The sequence below is a fragment of the Procambarus clarkii genome, chromosome 4 (genome assembly GCF_040958095.1).
Source record: "Procambarus clarkii isolate CNS0578487 chromosome 4, FALCON_Pclarkii_2.0, whole genome shotgun sequence".
NCBI lineage: Eukaryota > Metazoa > Arthropoda > Malacostraca > Decapoda > Cambaridae > Procambarus > Procambarus clarkii.
In genome coordinates this window covers 20,032,947-20,054,864 of record NC_091153.1, presented here as the reverse complement: position 1 = coordinate 20,054,864, position 21,918 = coordinate 20,032,947, and the positions used below count along the sequence as shown (strand labels likewise).

General features: G+C 38.6%; 1 protein-coding gene across 4 annotated transcripts in view; it reads right to left on the bottom strand.

The window, feature by feature from the left end:
• The window catches only part of LOC123749338 (uncharacterized), an 89,197-nt gene that overhangs the window by 14,193 nt on the left and 53,086 nt on the right, over window positions 1-21,918 (bottom strand). For 2 of the 4 annotated variants that reach the window (XM_069333183.1, XM_069333188.1), the window contains one exon: window positions 5,993-8,546. The exons of the other annotated variants lie outside the window; for them this stretch is intronic. In XM_069333183.1, the coding sequence (XP_069189284.1) occupies window positions 7,401-8,546 (1,146 nt within the window). In that variant the 3' untranslated portion in view covers window positions 5,993-7,400. Of the gene's footprint in view, window positions 1-5,992; window positions 8,547-21,918 lie in introns of those variants that run through there. 4 annotated transcript variants of the gene reach the window in all.

The window sequence follows — 21,918 nt, the reverse complement described above, 5'->3', positions numbered from 1 at the left end:
ATCTCACTTTCACCCAATAATTACTGGGTACATTTGGTGGCTGCTACAGGCTCTAAAACCATTACTTATATGCTGAATGTGGGCCAAAGAAATTAAGCTTGTTATCGAAGAGAATGCCAAGGAATTTACCATCTAATTTGTTACTAATTTGGATATTGTAAATTGTTAGATTAATTTGATCTGAGGATTTATAGCCAAACAAAATATAGAAGGTTTTGTAAATGTCAAGGTTGAGTTTGTTAGCAGTTAGCCACAGATGGACTTTATTTAGTTCAGTATTCACTGTATCATTCAGAGTAAGAGAGTTAGTCCTTGAGAAAATGAAGGTTGTGTCATCAGCAAATAAAATTGCTTGAGGTGTTGAGGCATTTGGAAGGTCATTAATATAAATGAGAAAGAAGAGAGGGCCAAGTATGCTGCCCTGTGGAACGCCAATGTTGATGGGTAGGGTGGGAAAAATGGAATCATTCACAGAAGCATACTAGGGCCAGTCATTAAGGTAAGACCGAAAGTATTGAAAGGAGTGACCTCTGACTCCATAATGATGTAATTTAAGAAGAAGTTTGTGGTGGTTGACAGTGTCAAAAGCCTTAAGTAGATCAACAAATATCCCAACATGGAACTCATTTTTATCAAGATCTGCATGTATCAAGTTAATCATACTAATAAGTGCATCATTAGGGCTTTTTGGATCTGAAGCCATATTGGAAAGAGCTAAGTACATTGTGTTTTGCAACATAAAAGTAAAGCTGCTTTGTAGATTAGCTTTTCAAATATTTTTTTCAAGGTTGGCAGAATTAATATAGGTCTGAAATTGTTGACATCAGTGAGATCACCACATTTACTTACTGGGGTTACTCTCACTTTTTTTAGAACATCTGGGAAGGTTAGGAATTCAAGTGATTTTTTGTCGAGTAATGCAGTGTCTGGAACTAGAAATCTAGATTTTTTTTGTAAATTAGAGTTGGTATCTAAGCAAGGGCACTTGATTTTGTTCCAAGAGAATGGATCATCTCATTAACATCAGAGGAATTAGCAAGAGCTAGGTACAGAGACTCTGGATATTTTCCTGTAAGGTAGTCCTTAAAATTAGTTAGGGAGGATGAGATATCATTTGCATGGGATGTACCAATGGATGAGAAGAAACTATTAAACTTAATAGCAGCATCAGAGGCTGAAAGATGAATTAATATACCATCGTCATTGGAAAGGAGTATTAGTTTCTTATTCAAGATCTTCTTTGATTCCTAATATTTGGGAAATAGTGCTCTATGTTTTCTTAATGTTGCCCCCAATTTGGTTCATTTTATTTTCATATTATTTTATTTTGGCTCTCCTAACTATTTTGGACAGTATTGATGAGTATCTTCTTAAAACTACTTTGGAGATTACCCCTAGCCTATACTTTTTCTCATGGTCATGTTTTTTATTAATAAGTTTAAGTATACCCTTAGTAAGCCTTTTAGTTGAGACTTGTTTTGTTATCATTGGACAGCAGGTATTATAGAGGCTGAGAGTTTTTGAAGAAATGTTTGCACTCATAGGTTGATGTTACCTAATTCAGTCTCCCAGTTGATATTAGCACCCACAGCAATAAAGTTGCCTATAGAAGTTTCATTGTGTAGCCTAAAGCTTATCTTAATTGTATTTAGGGGTGGTTTATTAATGTTGGTGAGAAGAAATGTAGGGTAATGGTCTGTGGTCCTGTCACTGATTATCCCTGAATTAAGAGGAGAGGTTATGTTAGTCCAGATGTAGTCCAGAGTGGGAGCATTCATATCAGCAATTCCAGTAGATTAGTGATGAAGGGTATGAGCAAGCAGGAATTCATTCAGTTGGGGAAACTAGCAACTTGAAGGTTATCAGGCTTCCAGAGGTCAATATTAAGATTGCCCTAAAATTATTAGTTGGTTTTTGTTAAGTTTGTTTGTTAGTATTAGATTTCTAAGGTTAGAGCCGAATTCAGCAAAATCAGTGTTAGTAATTTTGTAAACTGCTCCCAGTCAGGTCTGCCTCAGCACCCTTGATTCTAAAATGGGCAAAGATATACTCGCCACAGGGGTCTCTAGTTCTAATTACTTTTAAGCATGTCAGTTCCTGGTGGTAATAAAGAGCAGTACCAACACCTCTCTGATTTTTTTTTATTTATTTATATATATACAAGAGTTCTTACATTCTTGTACAGCCACGAGTACGCATAGTGTTTCGGCAAGTCCTTAATCCTATGTTCCCTGGAATTCGACCCCGCGAAAAATCGTTTTACAACCAAATACCCATTTTACTGTTGAGTTAAACAGAGGCTACAGTTAAGGATTGACGCCAAGTAAATCCTTCCCCGGCCAGGATACGAACCCAGGACAAAGCGCTCGAGAAACGCCAGGTGAGTGTCTTACCACAACACCACGAGGGATTGCAAATGTTTGATTTAAGGCACTAACATCATCAAAGTGTTGGCTTAGAAATCTTACATTAAAGTTAATTACAGAAACATGTATTAAAAACTTTACAGTGTATTTTGTAAATTATAGTTATCACTACGAGGACTGTTTTTAAGTAATACGTTTCCAATTGTATTTTAATAATAAAACACCACATGTAATTCAATTTTTTTAGGCCTTGACAACGTTTTTAAATAAGTAAAAATGTTCGCCATGCTGACTTTGATATATTGTGTATGGTGGGACTATCTTCAGTATGTTCGGTATAATTTGACTGAAATATCAATTTAAGTCTATCGTAATTTTGATTGAGTTTTTTTTATTATTAACAAACTTAGGTTTGCACAGCATTGTGCTGCTACCCTATTCTATATAAAAGATTACACAGAATATATCTAACACTAGCTATAAGTTCATATAAAATCCCCATCTCTCAGGATGGTTAGTCATACACGGAATCAGGAGAGAACATGAAATGCGAGCACACAATTCTTAATATTTTGGGTCACTTTTGTATCATTATTATTATTATTATTATTATTAACAAGCTTTTGTGCATACAACAATGTGCTGCTAACCTATTCTATATGAAAGATTACACCGTGTCTATAAAAAGTAGCTATAAGTTCAAATAATGTCCCCATCTCTCAGGATGGTTAGTCACACATGGAATCAGGAGAGAACAAAATGCGAGAACACTGTTCTCTAATATTGTGAGTTACTTTTTATAATTATTATTAACAAACTTAGGTATATACATCAATGTGCTGCTACCCTATTCTGTATGAATTATTACACAGTATAGATAAAAAAATAGGTATAGCGCTCAAATTAAATTTCCCATCTTCCTGGATTGTTAGTCATACATGGAATCCGGAGAGAACATGAAATATAAGGCTGATCTATTAGTCTCCACTAGCAAAATCTGGATACAGCACAAAAATATCTTCCAATATTCTAGAGTGTATGAAGTAATTAGAGAGTTCAAAGTACCTCATACTATTTTGTCTGAAATCACTGATAACAGGGCAATGACAGATATAATTTTGGAGAGTACGTCCTAGCATTGTTCACATAGTTTACAATTGTAACGTTCTCCATTGGGAGATTCATTACGTGCAGCCACCTGCCATAGATATCGATATACCAGCCTAATTCTGGCAATTATAATGTCACACTGTTTAGTGGATGTTTTGTGCTGCCCGTATATATAAATATCGGTTCTAAACATGTCATAGCTCTCTACACACGTGCTTTCTGGCCTTTGAGTGTCAGTAACTGCTCTTCTATCATCCCTAATTACATGAAATATTGCGGCTTTTACGGCAGTGATTGGAATGCCCATATCCAACTCAATTTCAGGCTTATCGCATGCAATTTTAGCTGCCTTGTGTGTTTCATCTTGCTGGACAACACCTATGTGAGATGGTATCTATACAAAGCAGACTGACACTCTTGCTCTGTGCATTAATAACGTTGTTTATAATGGATGTTACAACATTCCTAGTATCTGTTTTGCCTGTTGGGCTTCTAGTGGCCTGAAAAACTGACTTTGAATCACAGAAAATTACTCCTCTACTGTTCTTCAGTGCGTTACTAGCAAGTTTTAGTTGCAAATTCTGGGGCCCTTCAAGGGAAAACAAGCTTAGCCACCAGACGAGACATAATGTGTGTCAACTATCCGTCACTCTGTATCATTGCTCACCAGACACACACAAACAGATAAAAAAAATTACCCGACAGTCAGCCCACATACCCCCCCCCCCCACCAATCGCTCACAACCTTTTCTCACACGGGCTATATATAACCTCAATATAAACCTCACTTTATTCCAAAACTCTGAAACCCAGCTTACTGCCCCTCTTATTCCACCTTGACTTTATGCAACTCCTAAAACATTCATACTACTGGAAGACAACATTCCAAAGTCTGCACCAATCTCAGCCATAGCCTCAGTCTTTGTGTCAACAATTAAAAATTGCTACCCAAATACCACAGCGATTTACACAGATGGACCTCGCATCCTCATGAATAACGTACCCTCGGTCACTAGCGCTGTATGGATCCCACAATACTATCTCAAGCAGGGATGGCGGTTACCAAACCAACTTTCAATTTTCACAGCTGAATTTTATGCTTATACCAAACTCTCTAAATAATCACAACATTACCAGTTGGGATATATACAATCTGTAGTGACTCCAAGAGTAAGATTCAAATAATTACGTACTCTTTCATAACGTGCAAAAAGTTTGTTTACCCATGCTTTCAACTTTTTTTATGAACATCGATTGAACGGTTATGACATCTCTATCCAATAGGTGCCAGCACATTGTGGTTTACTCTATAATGAACTTGTAGACCAACTAGCCAAAGCGATGCACAACACCCCTTACATTACCCATCATCCAATTCCTCACGGTACACGTAAAGGAGCCTTCAAAGATACCATCACCCAAGATTTTGTAATGAAATGGAAAAGTAATGTTCATCTTTGTACTATGGGTCCATAAAAATGAAATGGTAAACCTGGAAACATGTCAGATATAAAAGCAGAGAAATTGATGTAACGATGACCAGATTAAAGCTGGGACACACCAAACTGGAAGAACACAGCCCTAAAAACAGAACAGACATCAACGAACTATCATCCACTATCATGTGCCAGAAACAATCGAACATTACTTTCTTCATTGTTTCCGATATCATCGTGCCAGAGTAACTTCAAACAAGTACTTATCGCACTTAAAAAAAAAAAAAAATACCATCGAGCACATGTTAGGAGGAGGTGACCTCTCATTACACGAAAAATACCAAAAAGTCAAAGCACTGGCTAAATATCTCCAGTCGACCAACAAATTGGGCCACATTTGGCCTGTGTCACAGTTGTACCTGACGACACCAACAGACAAACACACAAAAAAACTGCCTCTAACATCCCGCCTCTGTTTACTCGCAGCTCCTCTATCTACACCACAACACAACAAACACTTAAAACCTTGTCACTCTCAACATTATAGCATCTCCCAACATTTGTACTCGTGTAGTCATTGAGAGAGTAAACCCTTTATGCAAACTGCATTTACCATCAAGAAGAAGAGACCCATCAACGTAAGTATAGTGCTCGTGAGGCCGTAAGTTATTTATAAAGGAATCAATGATTTCAAGTTTTGTTGCTTTCAGGAGTGCTGCGTTTTCCTTACTTTTTTGCAGATGGGTGAGTAAGACACTTGTATTTCAGGGTACAGATGTAGTGGATTATCATTGGCTAGTACGTTGGATACAATAGGAATATTCAGTTTAATGAGATTGGCAACATTTCTACTCAACCAGCTTTTATATAGGTTGCCCGCTAGTGCGTTTGCAACACAAGTTTCCCAAACAAACAGCACTAGTCAGTTTCCTCTGACTACTGCTTAATACTAGACAAGTAGTAAGGGTGATGATAGATCTCTCATCACACTTACACAGATGGTAGTAATGAGTTGCTCAATCCTTTGACATATGGTTGGGAGTTTCAGCATCATTATTGGAATCAATCATATTACATATCTAATACGAGAAAGGGTTTATTCCAGCAGTAAGGGTGCAAAAATTGTTTGCAGTATCATAAGTTTAACCATTAAGATAAAAGACAGTATTCACATATACCGTTAACCATAATGACACTCATAATACTGAGAGAGTCTACAGGGAAAAAAACTCCAATAAACAAATTACCTTACCTTAACCCCCCCCCACCACAATTTTTGTTTTGTTCCAGACCCCAATTATACAATAAACGTACATATGTAAAAATAAAAAACCCTAATGATCATAACGCTCATCTTAACCAGTTTACAACCTTATCTCCTTCCTTGCTGTATCTTAATGGCTTGGTCAAGACTCATAAGCCTAATTACACAATAAGACCTACTAAAGTTTTGCGGGACCCATTACCTAAGAGCTTTCTAAGTGGCTCACCAAAATTTTCACCTCACTATTTGGTTTTATTTCTTGTTCGCATTTGACTAATTCGGTGGATTTAGTTGATCTTTAGTTAAATGATCTTTAACAAATTAAAGAATGTTTTAATCATTCCTGATGATAAATTAATCGCTTTTGGTGTATGTTCTTAATTTACTAAAATTCCTGTTGATGATATTCGTCATTACCTTGATCATGAATTAATGAACGATGTATATCAGAAGAACCTGTCTTCTGATATTATTGCTACTGTCCTAAAGCTCTGTATAAAAGAAAGTATATTGACTTTTAATAATGAGTATTATCTACAGACTTTTGGAATGGCACTGCGAAATCTGCTAGCTCTATTTCTTTAAAATATGTATATGAAATTTTTCAAGAAATGTATTTGTAAAATTGCCCTTAAAATTATTCATTGGTTTAGTAATGATGATATTTTGTGTATTTGGTCATCAAAATTAAATTTAAAATGAATTTTAAGCAAAACTTAATGATCAAGTCACGTCTTTCAATGTCAAAAGTGCCTGAATGTTCTACATGATGTTCATCATGTCATCGACTACAATGCCCTACGCCATATTAGTCTATCTAGCAATAGGCTGGAAGTTTTAGATGAAATTAAAAATGAAGCCATGAGTATAATTCTTGGAGCCCCTAGATGCACAAGAATCATCAACATGAGGGTGTGTGTCAAAGCAACACAAGTAAAAAATAATTTTCCGATGTCTAACCCAGCAGTTCAGATTTCTACTCTCTAATTTCTACCAAAACAGGTGGGTAGGCTGGATAATGAGGCTTTATGCTTCGAGAGCACTTACGATCTAATATTGACTTGCTGGAGTCATTTTTACATTACATATAACTACGTACATATGTATCGAAATGTTATAGTAAATATTGTAATGCAATTTGGCTATTTGAACCCCAAAGCAACCCACTCTTGACATCTATGATTTCTTGCAAAGGAAGGTATTCCCTGTTCTGACATCTAAACATTATATATTTTCACAAATTTCACTGAAAACTGAAATAGTTTTGTTAACAATATTTTGTGCTGTATTTTTTGTTATTCCCCGTGATGAGTACCAGACATCAAATCGGACCTCATCACATATTTTGAGTAAGACGCACATGAATGTAACGTCAAGATCATGAATATTTACAACACTTTTAAGATCTGTTAGTTGAGCATGTTTACCTACTCCGTATGTTCGTAAAAGAGGTGTAAACATATTTGTAAACAAATAGTCAATCGTAATAGGTTGTGGATTTGCAAAGAATTTCTCAGGAGAAAAATCAGCTGGCCGAAGCATTCTATCAATGACCATATCTTCAATAAATAATTTGTTCTTCAAGTTATTCTGAAACTGAGCATCATACTGCTTTGCATACATCCAGAAATGATCTTTAACATTGAAAGGTGTTGAAATGTTCTGATACATTGGAGCACCATGGAAGCCCAATGGGAAGGTCTTGGAGTAACCTTTCATGTAACGACGCATATCAATGGGAACACGACTCCTAACATTGTAGGCGTCTCGTGTCAAGCCGGCCTCCCTTACTACCTCAACTAGAGCTGTGTTAATTACACTTGTAAATCCTGCATTGAACGATATCTTTTCAGATTGACACTTGGCATGAAACTTGCCAACTTTTGAGACATCCAGAAAAACATTTTCCAAGTATTTTGTCTCTGCCTGAGATGGTTCTGGGGCTCCGAAAGCTTCAATGAGGACAGAAGTGGCCGGCTTTTCTTTTTTAAGTTTAAGTAATGAACTCAACCGTTCAGGATCATTTTCAAGATCCGATTTTATTTGTTGGGCAATTTCTGATGTCTGACTGTGGTCTGCAAGTTGCCCAAATTGCGAATCATCAATGGGCTTTCCGCTGATCATATCATCAATTATCTTATGCAACCACACAATAATCATCATGAGATCAACACCATCAAATGCTGCATGTTGGCACTCAATTATCACTGTCTTCCGATATGGAAATTTTACGTTTATCTCTGGCCGAGGAGGAAGGGCTTCAGGGGTAGATGATAGAAGTCGAACGCGCCACATAGGTCCATTGGTCAAATTTGTAGGGAGGTTTATCAGTGACTGTGCTTCCTTAAGTGGATCTGACCCTTCAACGACCTGACAGATAAAGCAACAACAATTAGTTCAGAAATATAGCCATATGAGGCAAAGGCTTAAGGAAGGTAATCCAGATAATAGAGCCATGTACCAGTTATTCTAGAAAAAGTTGTTTTATTAAGGAGTCTGAGTTGTTTAATATAACAGAATGAATCAGAAAAATTTAAGGAGATAACTAGACTAGCCTTTCACTAATTAACCCATTGCCCTCCATTAGTTAACCTAAATATTAGTGTAAATTAACGTAGAATGAGTGTCTCATCAAAATGACACTGTTGGTTGACCTAAACCCCTATGTCCGTTGACTTAAGTTATTAGGACATTTGTTAGTTAACTTTAAGTGGATAAAGCTATAAAGTCATTTGTTAGTTAACCTTAAGTGGATAAAGCTATAAAGTCATTTGTTAGTTAACCTTAAGTGGATAAAGCTATAAAGTCATTTGTTAGTTAACCTTAAGTGGATAAAGCTATAAAGTCATTTGTTAGCTAACCTTAAATGGATAAAGCTATTACAGTCATTTCTTAGTTAACTTAAATAACTAAGGTGAATTGAGTTCATAAGATCTAGCGCTTAAAGACTAAATGGACTCAAAAACGCTTCCAAACTTCACCTCATCAATAAAACTCAGTAATGGGTTACATTAATTACTGAGTGTTTATATTTATTATTTACATAAATGATTTTTTTATATTACATACTTAATTTAATAAATCAAGCTACTATAAGTTAAATATTCACCTCAACATTTGGTAACTATAACTCAAATGAATAGCTTACTAATCATTAGCTTTTTAGAGTCAGTTAAAAGTAATCATAATTAGTAAAATATATTGAGCAAAACAGGTGTGTATACACCAAGAGTATCTATTGTTGCTGCTCTAGCGACCCTCCAGAGGATGATAGCCCTTAAGACTAACACGAAACCAGATTAAATTTAATGGTTCTGATTAAAAGTCAACTTTTATGATTCTCATTAAAGAAAAATTCCATAACGTCCAAAAAACTCAATTTTTTTAATTGTTTATTTTCAGCCTTCATCAAAGAATAATTTATTAGTTCTTCCTTAATATTAATAATTTTCAGTTTTCAATATGTTCCATTTTTTTAGATGATCCGTTCGCTCGAGAAATCTGTAATCATTAGCGGTAAATGATCCAGATACAGCTTCTCTAATTTGAGTGAACTGATTACAGAACTATGCTTGCTAATTTACAAAATACATTTGCAGCCTCTTGCAGGTCCCTCTTCGGTCTTATGCTGGAATATTATTAAGGTTCATCACACCTGTATAAATATGTCACTGCTGCTTAAATGCAATACATTCTGATTCAATTTGTCGAGGAAACGTTTTCACTAAGAAACAAAATAGTAAACTCTGACCCACTTGTGCTAGTAGGGTTGATTTTCTCGTATTGCTAGTGGTCTGGTGTACTAGTGTTCTGGGGATTAAGGTCCATCTACCTGTGGAGGATTTTTAACCCTTAAACTCTACACCATAATCAGGGTTGTTTCAGTGATAGTGCTCACTACAACCAGGGTTGTTTTTAGGCCTATCAAATTTTGTTAAACTCCAACGCATACATGGGGATCACATTAGCTTCCTCAGGCCTCCTGTAACCATCCCCCATTCACAACAACAAACAATCCTGCGTCGCTCACTTTCCTTCCAGGGCCTTAGCAGGAAGAGGTGGACCATGTCTGGTACATCACCACCCAGTGTCTGGACGTGCTGGGCGGCCACACTAGCAACCATTAAACTTTTAAGAAGAGGAAATAAGTGTTTACCATGTGTATATATGCAGGCAAACTGTGAGCTATGTGCAATTGTATGATTTAGGGTTTTAATTATAAATAGATGTATATTAATATGAACAAATACATTGAGTGCTTGTATTTAACACTTATTTCTGTACATATGAATATTTTGAAAGTTAAACATAATGAACACAACCATTAACACATCAGCGCAATTTGTTAAAACAAAAATAAATACACAAATAATGAGAAAGAATGAAAATAAATGAACAAAATTGTTTCCGTGTGGCACCTCACCTCATTTCTATCAAAAACATGCAAGTTCTCAAGATCATTACAACCAAACTTCAAGAGATAGACTTTTTTATTTGGAGTTTTTGTGCCTCTTGGATGCTAATTAACAAAGTAAAAAACTAACAAATCAGAGCATTTTTTTTGCATACCACAGAAATGTTCCATGTAACATGTGCGCAGTGCAGGGGTTAATTAAAGTCACAACAGCTGTTTACTGACCGAACAGCAAGTACAGTATAGTCCAAGACTATGATCAGGGTTGGTGAGGTGGCGGAAGGTAGGGACACAGGCATCTGTTCAGAGATGATGATCTGCAATCATTGCTTACTTATTCCTTTGAGAATCCTTTGTACCTTCATGCATCTATCTTGAGGTCATTGTTGCTTAATTTGTGACGAGAATTTCTCAGTGAACACGTTGTATTATTTACAAGTATCATTTAACATATACTTTTTCCACTCACATAATCTGTTGCTTTTACTTTGGAAAATTGACTCAGAAAAGGTCTTCCTCTTTTCCTTGTATTAAAGATACTATAAAGTAGATGAACTAAATTTCATTTATTGTCAAGCGAGAATGAAAAAAAAATCAGAATTTCTTCTACTTTTCTCCACTGAAGTGTTTGTCGTTAATGCATCAATAGCTTTTTTTCGTTTTCCCAAGAAATTAATGAGCACTGTCTGCTTCCTCTCTAATTCCTTGACAGCGGTTTCCATCACTTCTTGACGTTGCTACATTAAATGATCGGCTATAATTTCCTATGATACATTACTACTGACCATAATATTATCTCATTTAAGCATGTGTAAAAGAGAAAAAGTGGCAGTCTCCAAAAAAGCTATGTGTTGAACCTTCTGTTTTGTCTTATTATTGTTTCTTAATCTTAGTTCTTGAGGTTTGTTTGACATGGTTTTCCTTCCCTAAAGCTGTGTTGGTACCTGGATTGTAACTGGACGGGAGTTCTTCTACTTCCCAATCCAGGTTCGAGGCCAGGCTTGAATTGTGAGAGCTAGGTCCAACAGACTGTTGCTTAGAGCGGCCCGCAGGTCCACGTATCCATCACAGACCGCTTGGTCCGGCACTTCTTGAAGAAAACTATCCAGTTTTCTCCTGAAAAGTTAGTCTTGTGTTTGTTTACATACCTAATCTTCACTATATGTTTTACTTGTCTTATCATTATTATTCTTTAGTGCTCTGCAGAGATGTGTACTCACCTACTTGCATAAGTGTATTTGCTATTTGGACTTGCTGGACCGAGCTGTTAACTCTTGACCCCGCCTTTCTAAAAGATAATTGTCTAACGAACTAACTCTCAACCAGTTTTCTTTTATTATATATTTACTACATTACATATCTAACATTATTTCTCTCTGACACACACACACAAACACACTTATCCCCAGGATGCAGCCCGTAACAGCTGTCTAACTCACAAGTACCTATTTACTGCTATGTGGAAAGGTGCACCAGGTGCAAAGAAACTCAGCTCATTTGTTTTTGCCTTGGTCGGGAATCGAATCTATGTCCTTAGGACTATGACCCCCGAACTCTGTCCACTCAGCCGCCCCCATATGCAATTTACTATTTGTGTCTACAGAATCGAGCTACTAGCTCTTTGACCCCGCCTATCTAACCAATCTGTTATCACAAATAACAGTGTGTGTGTGTGTGTGTACTCACCTAATTGTACTCACCTAATTGTGCTTGCGGGGGTTGAACTTTGGCTCTTTGGTCCCGCTTCTCAACCGTCAATCAACTGGTGTACAGATTCCTGAGCCTACTGGGCTCTATCATATCTACATTTCAAACTGTGTATGGAGTGAGCCTCCACCACATCACTTCCTAGTGCATTCCATTTACTAACTACTCTGACACTGAAAAAGTTCTTTCTAATGTCTCTGTGGCTCATTTGGGTACTCAGTTTCCACCTGTGTCCTCTTGTTCGCGTCCCTCCAGTGTTGAATAGTTCATCCTTGTTTACCCGGTCGATTCCCCTGAGGATTTTGTAGGTTGTGATCATGTCCCCCCTTACTCTTCTGTCTTCCAGTGTCGTAAGGTGCATTTCCCGCAGCCTTTCCTCTTAACTCATGCCTCTTAGTTCTGGGACCAGTCTAGTAACATACCTTTGGACTTTTTCCAGCTTCGTCTTGTGCTTGACAAGGTACGGGCTCCATACTGGGGCCGCATACTCCAGGATTGGTCTTACATATGTGGTGTACAAGATTCTGAATGATTCCTTACACAGGTTCCTGAACGCCGTTCTGATATTAGCCAGCCTCGCATATGCCGCAGACGTTATTCTCTTTATGTGGGCTTCAGGAGACAGGTTTGGTGTGATATCAACTCCTAGATCTTTCTCTCTGTCTGTTTCATTAAGTACTTCATCTCCTATTCTGTATCCAGTGTCTGGCCTTCTGTTTCCACTGCCTAGTTTCATTACTTTGCATTTACTCGGGTTGAACTTCAACAGCCATTTGTTGGACCATTCACTCAGTCTATCTAGGTCATCTTGTAGCCTCCTACTATCATCCTCTGTTCCAATCCTCCTCATAATTTTTGCATCGTCGGCAAACATTGAGAGGAACGAATCTATACCCTCTGGGAAATCATTTACATATACCAGAAACAGTATAGGTCCAAGGACTGACCCCTGCGGGACTCCACTTGTAACGTCTTGCCAATCTGAGACCTCACCCCTCACACAGACTCGTTGTCTCCTGTTGCTTAGGTATTCCTCTATCCACCGGAGTACCTTCCCTTTCACTCCAGCCTGCATCTCCAACTTTCGCACTAGCCTCTTGTGTGGCATTGTATCAAAGGCTTTCTGACAATCCAAAAATATGCAGTCTGCCCACCCTTCTCTTTCTTGCCTTATTTTTGTTGCCTGGTCGTAGAATTCAAGTAACCCTGTGAGGCAGGACCTGCCATCCCTGAACCCATGTTGATGCTGTGTTACAAAGTTCCTTCGCTCCAGATGCTCCACTAGTTTTTTTCGCATAATCTTCTCGATCAGCTTGCATGGTATGCAGATTAGGGACACTGGCCTGTAGTTCAGTGCCTCCTGTCTATCCTCTTTCTTGCATATCGGTACTACGTTAGCTGCTTTCCAAATATATGGCAGTTCCCCTGTTGCCAGTGATTTGTTATACACTATGGAGAGTGGTAGGCACAGTTCTCTTGCTCCTTCCTTTAGAACCCAAGGGGAGATTCCATCTGGGCCTATAGCCTTTGTCACATCCATCTCTAGTAAACACTTCCTTACTTCCCCGCTGGTAATCTCAAACTCTTCCAATGGTTCCTGGTTAGCTATTCCCTCACTTACCTCTGGAATTTCTCCTTACTCTAAGGTGAAGACCTCCTGGAATTTCTTATTCAATTCCTCACACACTTCCTTGTCATTTGTAGTGAATCCTTCCGCCCCTATCCTTAATTTTATAACCTGTTCCTTTACTGTTGTTTTTCTCCTGATGTGGCTATGCAACAATTTAGGCTGAGTCTTTGCCTTGCTGCGATGTCATTTTCGTATTGTCTTTCTGCCTCTCTTCTCATCCTGACATATTCATTACTGGCATTCTGGTATCTTTCTCTGCTCTCCAGTGTCCTGTTATTCCTATAGTTTCTCCATGCCCTTTTACTTTGCTGCTTAGCTAGCCTACATCTCTGATTAAACCATGGGTTTCTCATTTTCATTTCTCTGTTTTCCTTTTGGACTGGGACAAACTTGTTTGCTGCGTCCTTGCACTTCTGCGTGATGTAATCCATCATATTTTGGGCCGTCTTTCCCCTGAGCTCTGTTTCCCATGCTATATCTGTTAGGAATTTTCTTATCCCCTCATTGTTTCCCTTTCGGTATGCTAACCTTTTGGTTTCGGTATCCCTCCTCGAGTTCAATAACCCTTCTTCAATCAAGTACTCAAACACCAGTACACTGTGGTCGCTCATTCCTACTGGGTCCTCAAAACCGATTTCTCTTATGTCGGAGTCGTTCAGAGTGAAGACTAGGTCGAGTCTCGCTGGTTCGTCATTGCCTCTCATCCTTGTGGATTCTCCGACATGCTGGGTTAAAAAGTTTCTTGTCACCACCTCCAATAGTTTGGCTCTCCACGTATCCTCGCCTCCATGCGGTTCTTTGTTCTCCCAGTCAATCCTTCTGTGATTGAAGTCGCCCATGATGAGCAGGTGGGATATTTCTACAGGCAGCAGAGGCTGCCCTCTCAATTATAGTGTTAACTGCCACGTTGTTGTTTTCATACTCTTGACTAGGTCTTCTGTCATTTGGTGGAGGGTTGTATATTACTGCTACTACTATTCTTGGTCCTCCCATTGTCATGGTGCCTGCTATGTAGTCTCTGAACTCCTCACAGCCCAGGATGGCCATCTCCTTAAAACTCCATTCCTTTCTCATGAGTAGGGCCACTCTGCCTCCTCCCCTACCTTCCCTCTCTTTCCTTATTACTGTGTACTCCTGGGGAAACACGGCATTCGTTATGATTCCAGAGAGTTTTGTTTCAGTGAGTCCGATTACATCTGGGTTCACTTCTTGTGCTCTTTCCCTTAGTTCACTTGTCTTGCTTGTGATCCCATCTATGTTCAAGTACATCACCCTGAATCTGACTTTCTTCTGCTTCTCCTCTGGGGGGACCTTTGGGATCTGGGGTGAGTGGGAGCTGGGGGGACCTGGCACGGGGAGACTGGTGGAGGAGGGTGGGCTTGGGGGGGTGGGGGAGAGGGGGGTGGTGTGTGTGTGTGTGTGTGTGTATATACTCACCTAGTTGTGCTTGCGGGGTTGACCTCCGGCTCTTTGGTCCTGCCTCTTAACTGTCAATCTACTGGTGTACAGATTCTTGAGCCTACTGGGCTCTATCATATCTACATTTGAAACTGTGTCTGGAGTCAATCTCCACTACATCACTTCCTAGTGCATTCCATTTACTAACTACTCTGACACTGAAAAAATTCATTCTAATGTGTCTGTGGCTTATTTGGGTACTCAGCTTCCACCTGTGTCCCATTGTGCGAGTACCACCCATGTTAAATAATCCATCCTTATCTATTCTGTCAATTCCCCTGAAACGTTTGTAGGTGGTGATCATGTCTCCCATTACTCTTCTGACTTCCAGGGACACGAGGTTTAATTTCTGTAGCCTTTCCTCGCAGCTCATACTTCTCAGATCTGGAATATAGTCTGGTGGCATATCTCTGAATCTTCTCTAACTTTGTCCTGTGTTTAACAAGGTGTTGACTCCAGGCTGGAGATGCATACTCCAGGATTGGTCTGACATAGGTGGTATACAAAGTTTTGAATAATTCCTTACACAAGTTTCTATAGGCAGGTCTTATGTTGGCCAGTCTAGCATATGCTGCAGATGATATCCGCTTGATGTGGGCTTCAGGAGACAGGTTCGGTGTGGTATCACACCATGGAGAGTTGCAAGAAAAATACTTCTGCACACTCTTTCAGTACCCTTGGTGAGATTCCATTCGGACCAACAGCCTTTCTAACGTCCAGATACAACAGATGCCTCTTAACCTCATCTCTGGTCTATCCTAGATACTGACGCGCTCCACTGGCCGGTCACATGGAATTACATAGAACCAAATTTAACAGGTTCCGTAAATGACACTGACACCAAGTGAAGGTATTGTCTGCAAGGTTCTTCACACCTCACAGTGGCGACTTTCTTCTGGAGATTTGATAGCGTCTACCCTGGTGGCTGGGTAATGGCGTCTCCTCGTGAGCACCACGTGAACAGGTCTGCTCGTGAGCGCTTCAACACGTGGACTCGCGTCTCCACCGCCCCGCTCCATGTCCCGCGTTTATTAACCAAATTATTTATTATGGATATTATCATTTCTCGCGGTTGTGCTTGAAATGCTCGGGTTAGGACGGGTTTATTATTTGGAAGAGTTAATTATTATTATTTGCCAGTTCTATGATAGTAAACGTACAATGGAGAAGAATTAATGTCTCTCCAGGGCATTCACGCGTGACGTTAATTTTATTACTAGATAACAGCTATAACTATAAACGCTCTATTTGGCTTTAGTTGGAGATCAGTTTATCTGTAATTAATTATCACACAGAACGCCGTTGTTTATAGAGAATCGAATTCAATTCTCAGGCACATTGGATATAAATGTGTTTATTACAATGAAATCTGACGCAATACTGGCGTCAGGTGACGTAAGAATTCTAGCCTTATTGTACAGATGTAATTATTAGTACATGCTAACTCTACGTTGGGTTAATTTCATTCACTACAATGATTAGTAGAATTAGTAATAATTATTGAGAATACAACAGTGTTGTATTTAGTGTTGGAAATTTCCAACATAACTCCGGGGGGAGGATTCTAGGGTCGTAGTGTAATGTGGAGTACTGACCTATCCCGAAGTTGGTATTAACATTAGTATATTAGTATGTTAGTATGTTAGTACACACATAACGAATGTCCCGTATTTGTCAAGGACTTACAAGAAACTCAAGCCTTGCTGATTTCATGTCAAAAGGAACATGTTATTATGAATTACCTAAAGCTAATAATTAAGAAAGCCTACAAACTCTCAGGTACTCTAGATAAATAATGTTACTTATAGCCTACACAATAATTAAAGATTTAAATCACACAATTTAACCAACAGAGAATCTACTGTGATGAGAATGTCTTGGGTCATAGTGACTTGTAATGGTTTGTTACTTGACATCACACCACAGTATCATCATAGTTATCTAAATCGGGTGTAAAGGAAATTACTCTTATTCAGAGTTGTAATAGGCTTGCAGTTTCCTTTAGTGGAAACATGTATTAAATATTGAAACATTAAATGATTAAGTTATCGGTAATCAGGAACTCTCTAAAGCTCACAATAAAGTCAACAACTAGGGTCGCAGTGACATGTAATGGTGTATTACGTAGCTGCTGAATCGTAGGCAAACTCAGAATAAGTTCCTAAGAACTGATAACACTATTGTATAATTATACAGTAAAGTATTATTAGTCATTTAAGATCAAGGAGACTATGACACTACAGTAAGGTCACTGTCTAGGGTCGCTGTGACTTGTAACTATTGAGTTACTAGACAATAACATCACGCAGCATCATGATCACCCCAAATTCAAATGAGGAAATGGAATTTAATGTGCACTGCCGTGCAGTAGTCATTCTGACTGATGTTACAACTAATTTGCTAACTAGCTAAAATAATGGAAAAGTAGAGAACTGAAAAAGTTTATTCATTAAATCAAGGAAAATTCTGAGTCGACAGTGAGATTAGTAGCCTAGTCATTCTGACTTATGAGCTAATTAAATGGTAGCTCATAGGCTTGACACTGTAAACTTGTTAATACAAAATCAACCTTTACATGAATTTGAATTTATTAAATCAGTCTCTATAAGTATAGTCAACTGCAATTAATGGTGAGTACAGATTAGGCTAGTACTCAGTTGACATTAACTAAAGTCCCTAAACCTACCTAAATAAATGGTTTAAATTTCTAACCTACCTAAGTAGGGACGAAGCTAATTGTGAGCAAAAATGTACTCGAATTAACATTTGGGAGCTATATTGAGCTCGGTAAGCATGTTAACAAGGTGAGTTATAGTAAACTCGTCAACAGTGTTGACAGGGTGAGCTACAGTGAGCTCGTTAACAGTTAACAGGGTGAGTTATATTGAACTCGTCAACAGTGTTGACAGGGTGAGCTGCAGTGAGCTCGTTAACAGTTAACAGGGTGAGTTATATTGAACTCGTCAACAGAGTTGACAGGGTGAGCTGCAGTGAGCTCGTTAACAAGGTTAACAGGGTGAGTTATATTGAACTCGTCAACAGTGTTGACAGGGTGAGCTGCAGTGAGCTCGTTAACAGAGTTAACAGGGTGAGTTATATTGAACTCGTCAACAGTGTTGACAGGGTGAGCTGCAGTGAGCTCGTTAACAGTGTTGACAGGGTGAGTTACATTGAACTCGTCAACAGTGTTGACAGGGTGAGCTGCAGTGAGCTCGTTAACAGTTAACAGGGTGCGCTACAGTGAGCTCGAATTAACGAGGTGGAGTATTGCATCATTCAATTATCATGGCGAGCAGTGCTCGTGGCATGGGGAACATTAAGCGTTCGATTGTCATGGCGAGCAATATTAAGCTCGTATGCGCATGGGGAACAAGCACTCATATTATTACGTTAATTCTAAGGTGAGCTATATTAATTTAAGCTCATGAAGCATGTTAATTAACAATGCTGATGTTTAACGATAATGCATTAAACAAAGAGAAACCTAAGATTGCTGGAAATTAAATTACTGCTACGATTAATCCTATTCAAGATAATTTGTAACATTTTCCCAACCAAAACGTTTCACGGGTTATTAGTTCTCTGTAAATTCGCTTACGTATTGGTAAGTTTGCAAGTTTGTTCGTGCTGCGCTCCTACACTAATTAAGCAGAAACGAAAGAAAAACAACTCAAACAAATTGATGCAAGTATTTATCACTAACTCTTAGTGCAGAAAACATGGTATTAAGAAGGTTTTCTTGGCAAACCTTTAAGCGCAAGTATAGTGGACCAGTGGTCCTAGTGAATTTATTACTAAATTCAGGAAATGCCAGTGGCATTGAGTGCTAGATTCTCTAGCCTAACATTATTAATTACCTAGGGAGTACTAGATTCTCTAGCCCAACATTACAATTTACCTAGGAAGACTGAGTGTGGTCAATTATCACTTGTCGAGAATAATTCTAGGTCTGCAGTGAATTCAATGGCTTGGTCGCTGTGACTTGTACTTGTTTGAGTACGGACCATTGGTTTTCACTGAGAGCTATGAAACATCTCGGCGAGTACCAATTGCACTACATTCAATCTGAGTTTATTACTCAGCTGTGTTTCTCCTTTTAGCTTGCTGCTGGAGAATTGATTTATTGCTGACTAATTTATTATTGTTGGCAGGCTTAGGCTTGTTCACATTCAGAACTTTACCAGTAAGTAAGTAGCCACCTGCAGATTGGAGCATATTCATTCCCAATCGTTTAACATATCCAGTTATGAACTGGCAATAGTAGTCGGCTCCTACTAGTACATCTACATTGTTAAGGCGGTCAGACGTTAACTTGTTGTCAGCCAAATTAATTTCACGTTCCTGCAGGAAGTGGGCTGTGTACCCCAGACCCTTAATGTTTAAGTCTAAAGGTATTTGATCTACAACAATGGCTTGGACAGCCTTGGCATGACTACCTAGTCGTACAAGCGGTTGAACTACTGAGTATTCATGGGTTCCTCGATTTATCATGAACCCTGACAAGTTTAATTTTACCTGTCCTATTGGTTGTAAATTAAGTGCCTCTGCTGCCCTTTGAGTAATGAAAGTTCTCTGGGAACCTTGGTCAAATAGTCCACGTGTGGTGATTTTGGCTCCTCTGTTCTTCACTTGAAGTTGGGCAGTAGGCAAAGCAGCATCCACTTGAGATGCTTGTGAAGTTACGCTGTTCACATCTCGCACCTTGCAGCACTGTACTGGTGTAGATTCTCTACGTCCTATTCTAGGATTGACATAATTTGTCCTAACTAATTTGCACAGTGCAGCATGATGCTTGCCCCTTCTACACCTATTGCAGGTGTTCAGTGGGGTTTCACAGCTATTAACATTATGGGATTTGAGACACCTAGTACATTTGTGTAACTGTTTGAGTCGTCTGACTCTTGTGTCTCTATTAGGGTAATTAGTACATTTGTACAGAGAATGTTTTTGATTGCAAAACAAGCACATTCCCCATCCTACAGTTCGTTTAGAGGTTACCGGTTTAGGTAAAACAGTACTTGCAGGTTGTGATGGGTTTGCTGCTTGCATTTGCTTGTTATTTATTCTCTTGTGAGTACTTGGTGTACTCTGGGGAACCATTAATAGGCTCTTGGGGGGTGCTCTTTGGACTATTAGGTCTCTTAGGAGCACCTGTGGGGCTCTTAGGCCTCACTGATGAATCAGTGTTTGACTGATTGTTGTTACATTGATTATTAGCACCTTTGTTACCTAGTGACAGTGTCACTTTAGGAGTTTCAGGCAAGGGAACTGATGTAGATACAGTTTTGGTGCATTCAGATTTAGCATTAATTGCCTGGTCTGCTGTATGATTGCTCATATTGCGCAAACCTGTAAATATATCCTGCATTGACAGGGTATTACTATTCTTGTATACATATAATTTATTAAGTGTGTCACCAGACAATTTTCTTTGGATGATAATTTTAGTCATCCACTCAGTAGTTGGGTGATCCACCTCTTTACTGAAAGAATTTATCAGTGACTCAAGCTGGAAACTAAAGGCTTGTAAAGAGTCAACTGATTGTTCTGGTGAAGATAAATTTAATAATTGGTGCACAAGGTTTATAATAGTCTTCTCATTGTTAGCACTTACTTTAGAAGGCTGTTGGGAGTAATTGTGACCATTACTTGTGTTGCTTAAGGCTTCTTGTTTAGCCTCAGCTTTGATTACAACTTCGTCTGCTGCTGCAGCATGAGCTTTATCATTTTCTGGTTCAGATTTACTGATTATTGCAGCTTCACTTGTTTCATCTGCAGCTTCACTTGTTTCTCTGGATTCTTGTGATAAGCTAGTTAATTCTGTAGCCTTATGTATTGAACTTATAGAATCCAGGGAACATTGAGAAGATTGGTCTGAAAATTGGTCAGACTCTGTAAACAAATCATCACATGAAGCTGTATTAGATGAGAGATTAGAAAATGAAGGTTGAACTTCAGTTGTGGATCCTGTGTAGTGATCAGTATTGATTAGAGGATTCTCCTCATCTTGAAGTAGCTCAAGTATTTCATCTGAGCTGAGTGTTGACTCGGGTACAGGTCTATTAATGATCTGATTTATCCACTCGGGAATATCTAGTCTCGCAAGCACCTTATCATATTGGTCTAACCTGGTTTGAACGCTACGTTCATAGTTATCAAGATCAGATTCTGTTAGACGTAAGTCGTCTGAGACAGTATGATTGACCTGGAGTAAATTCCTGTGAGACTCGATTACAGTCTTGATATAATCATATTTTTTGTTAGCGTTCCTTATGGAACTTGCTATTTTGTAGACGTAATCTGGGTCAGTTTCTACACAGTTGTCACATCTGATAAACTGTTTTCCTAGCTGAAGTTGAAGAGCTGTCAAGAATCTTGCATTCCTTTCTAAAGGATTCATTCTTGTGGTAAATTGAGCCTGATAGGGCTTATGTAGCTATTTGTATAGCTATGGTATCTGCTCCTTGATGTAGAGCAGGTATAAGTATTGACAGCCTGGTATTTTCTTGAGGCTGGTTGTAATTTACCTCAAT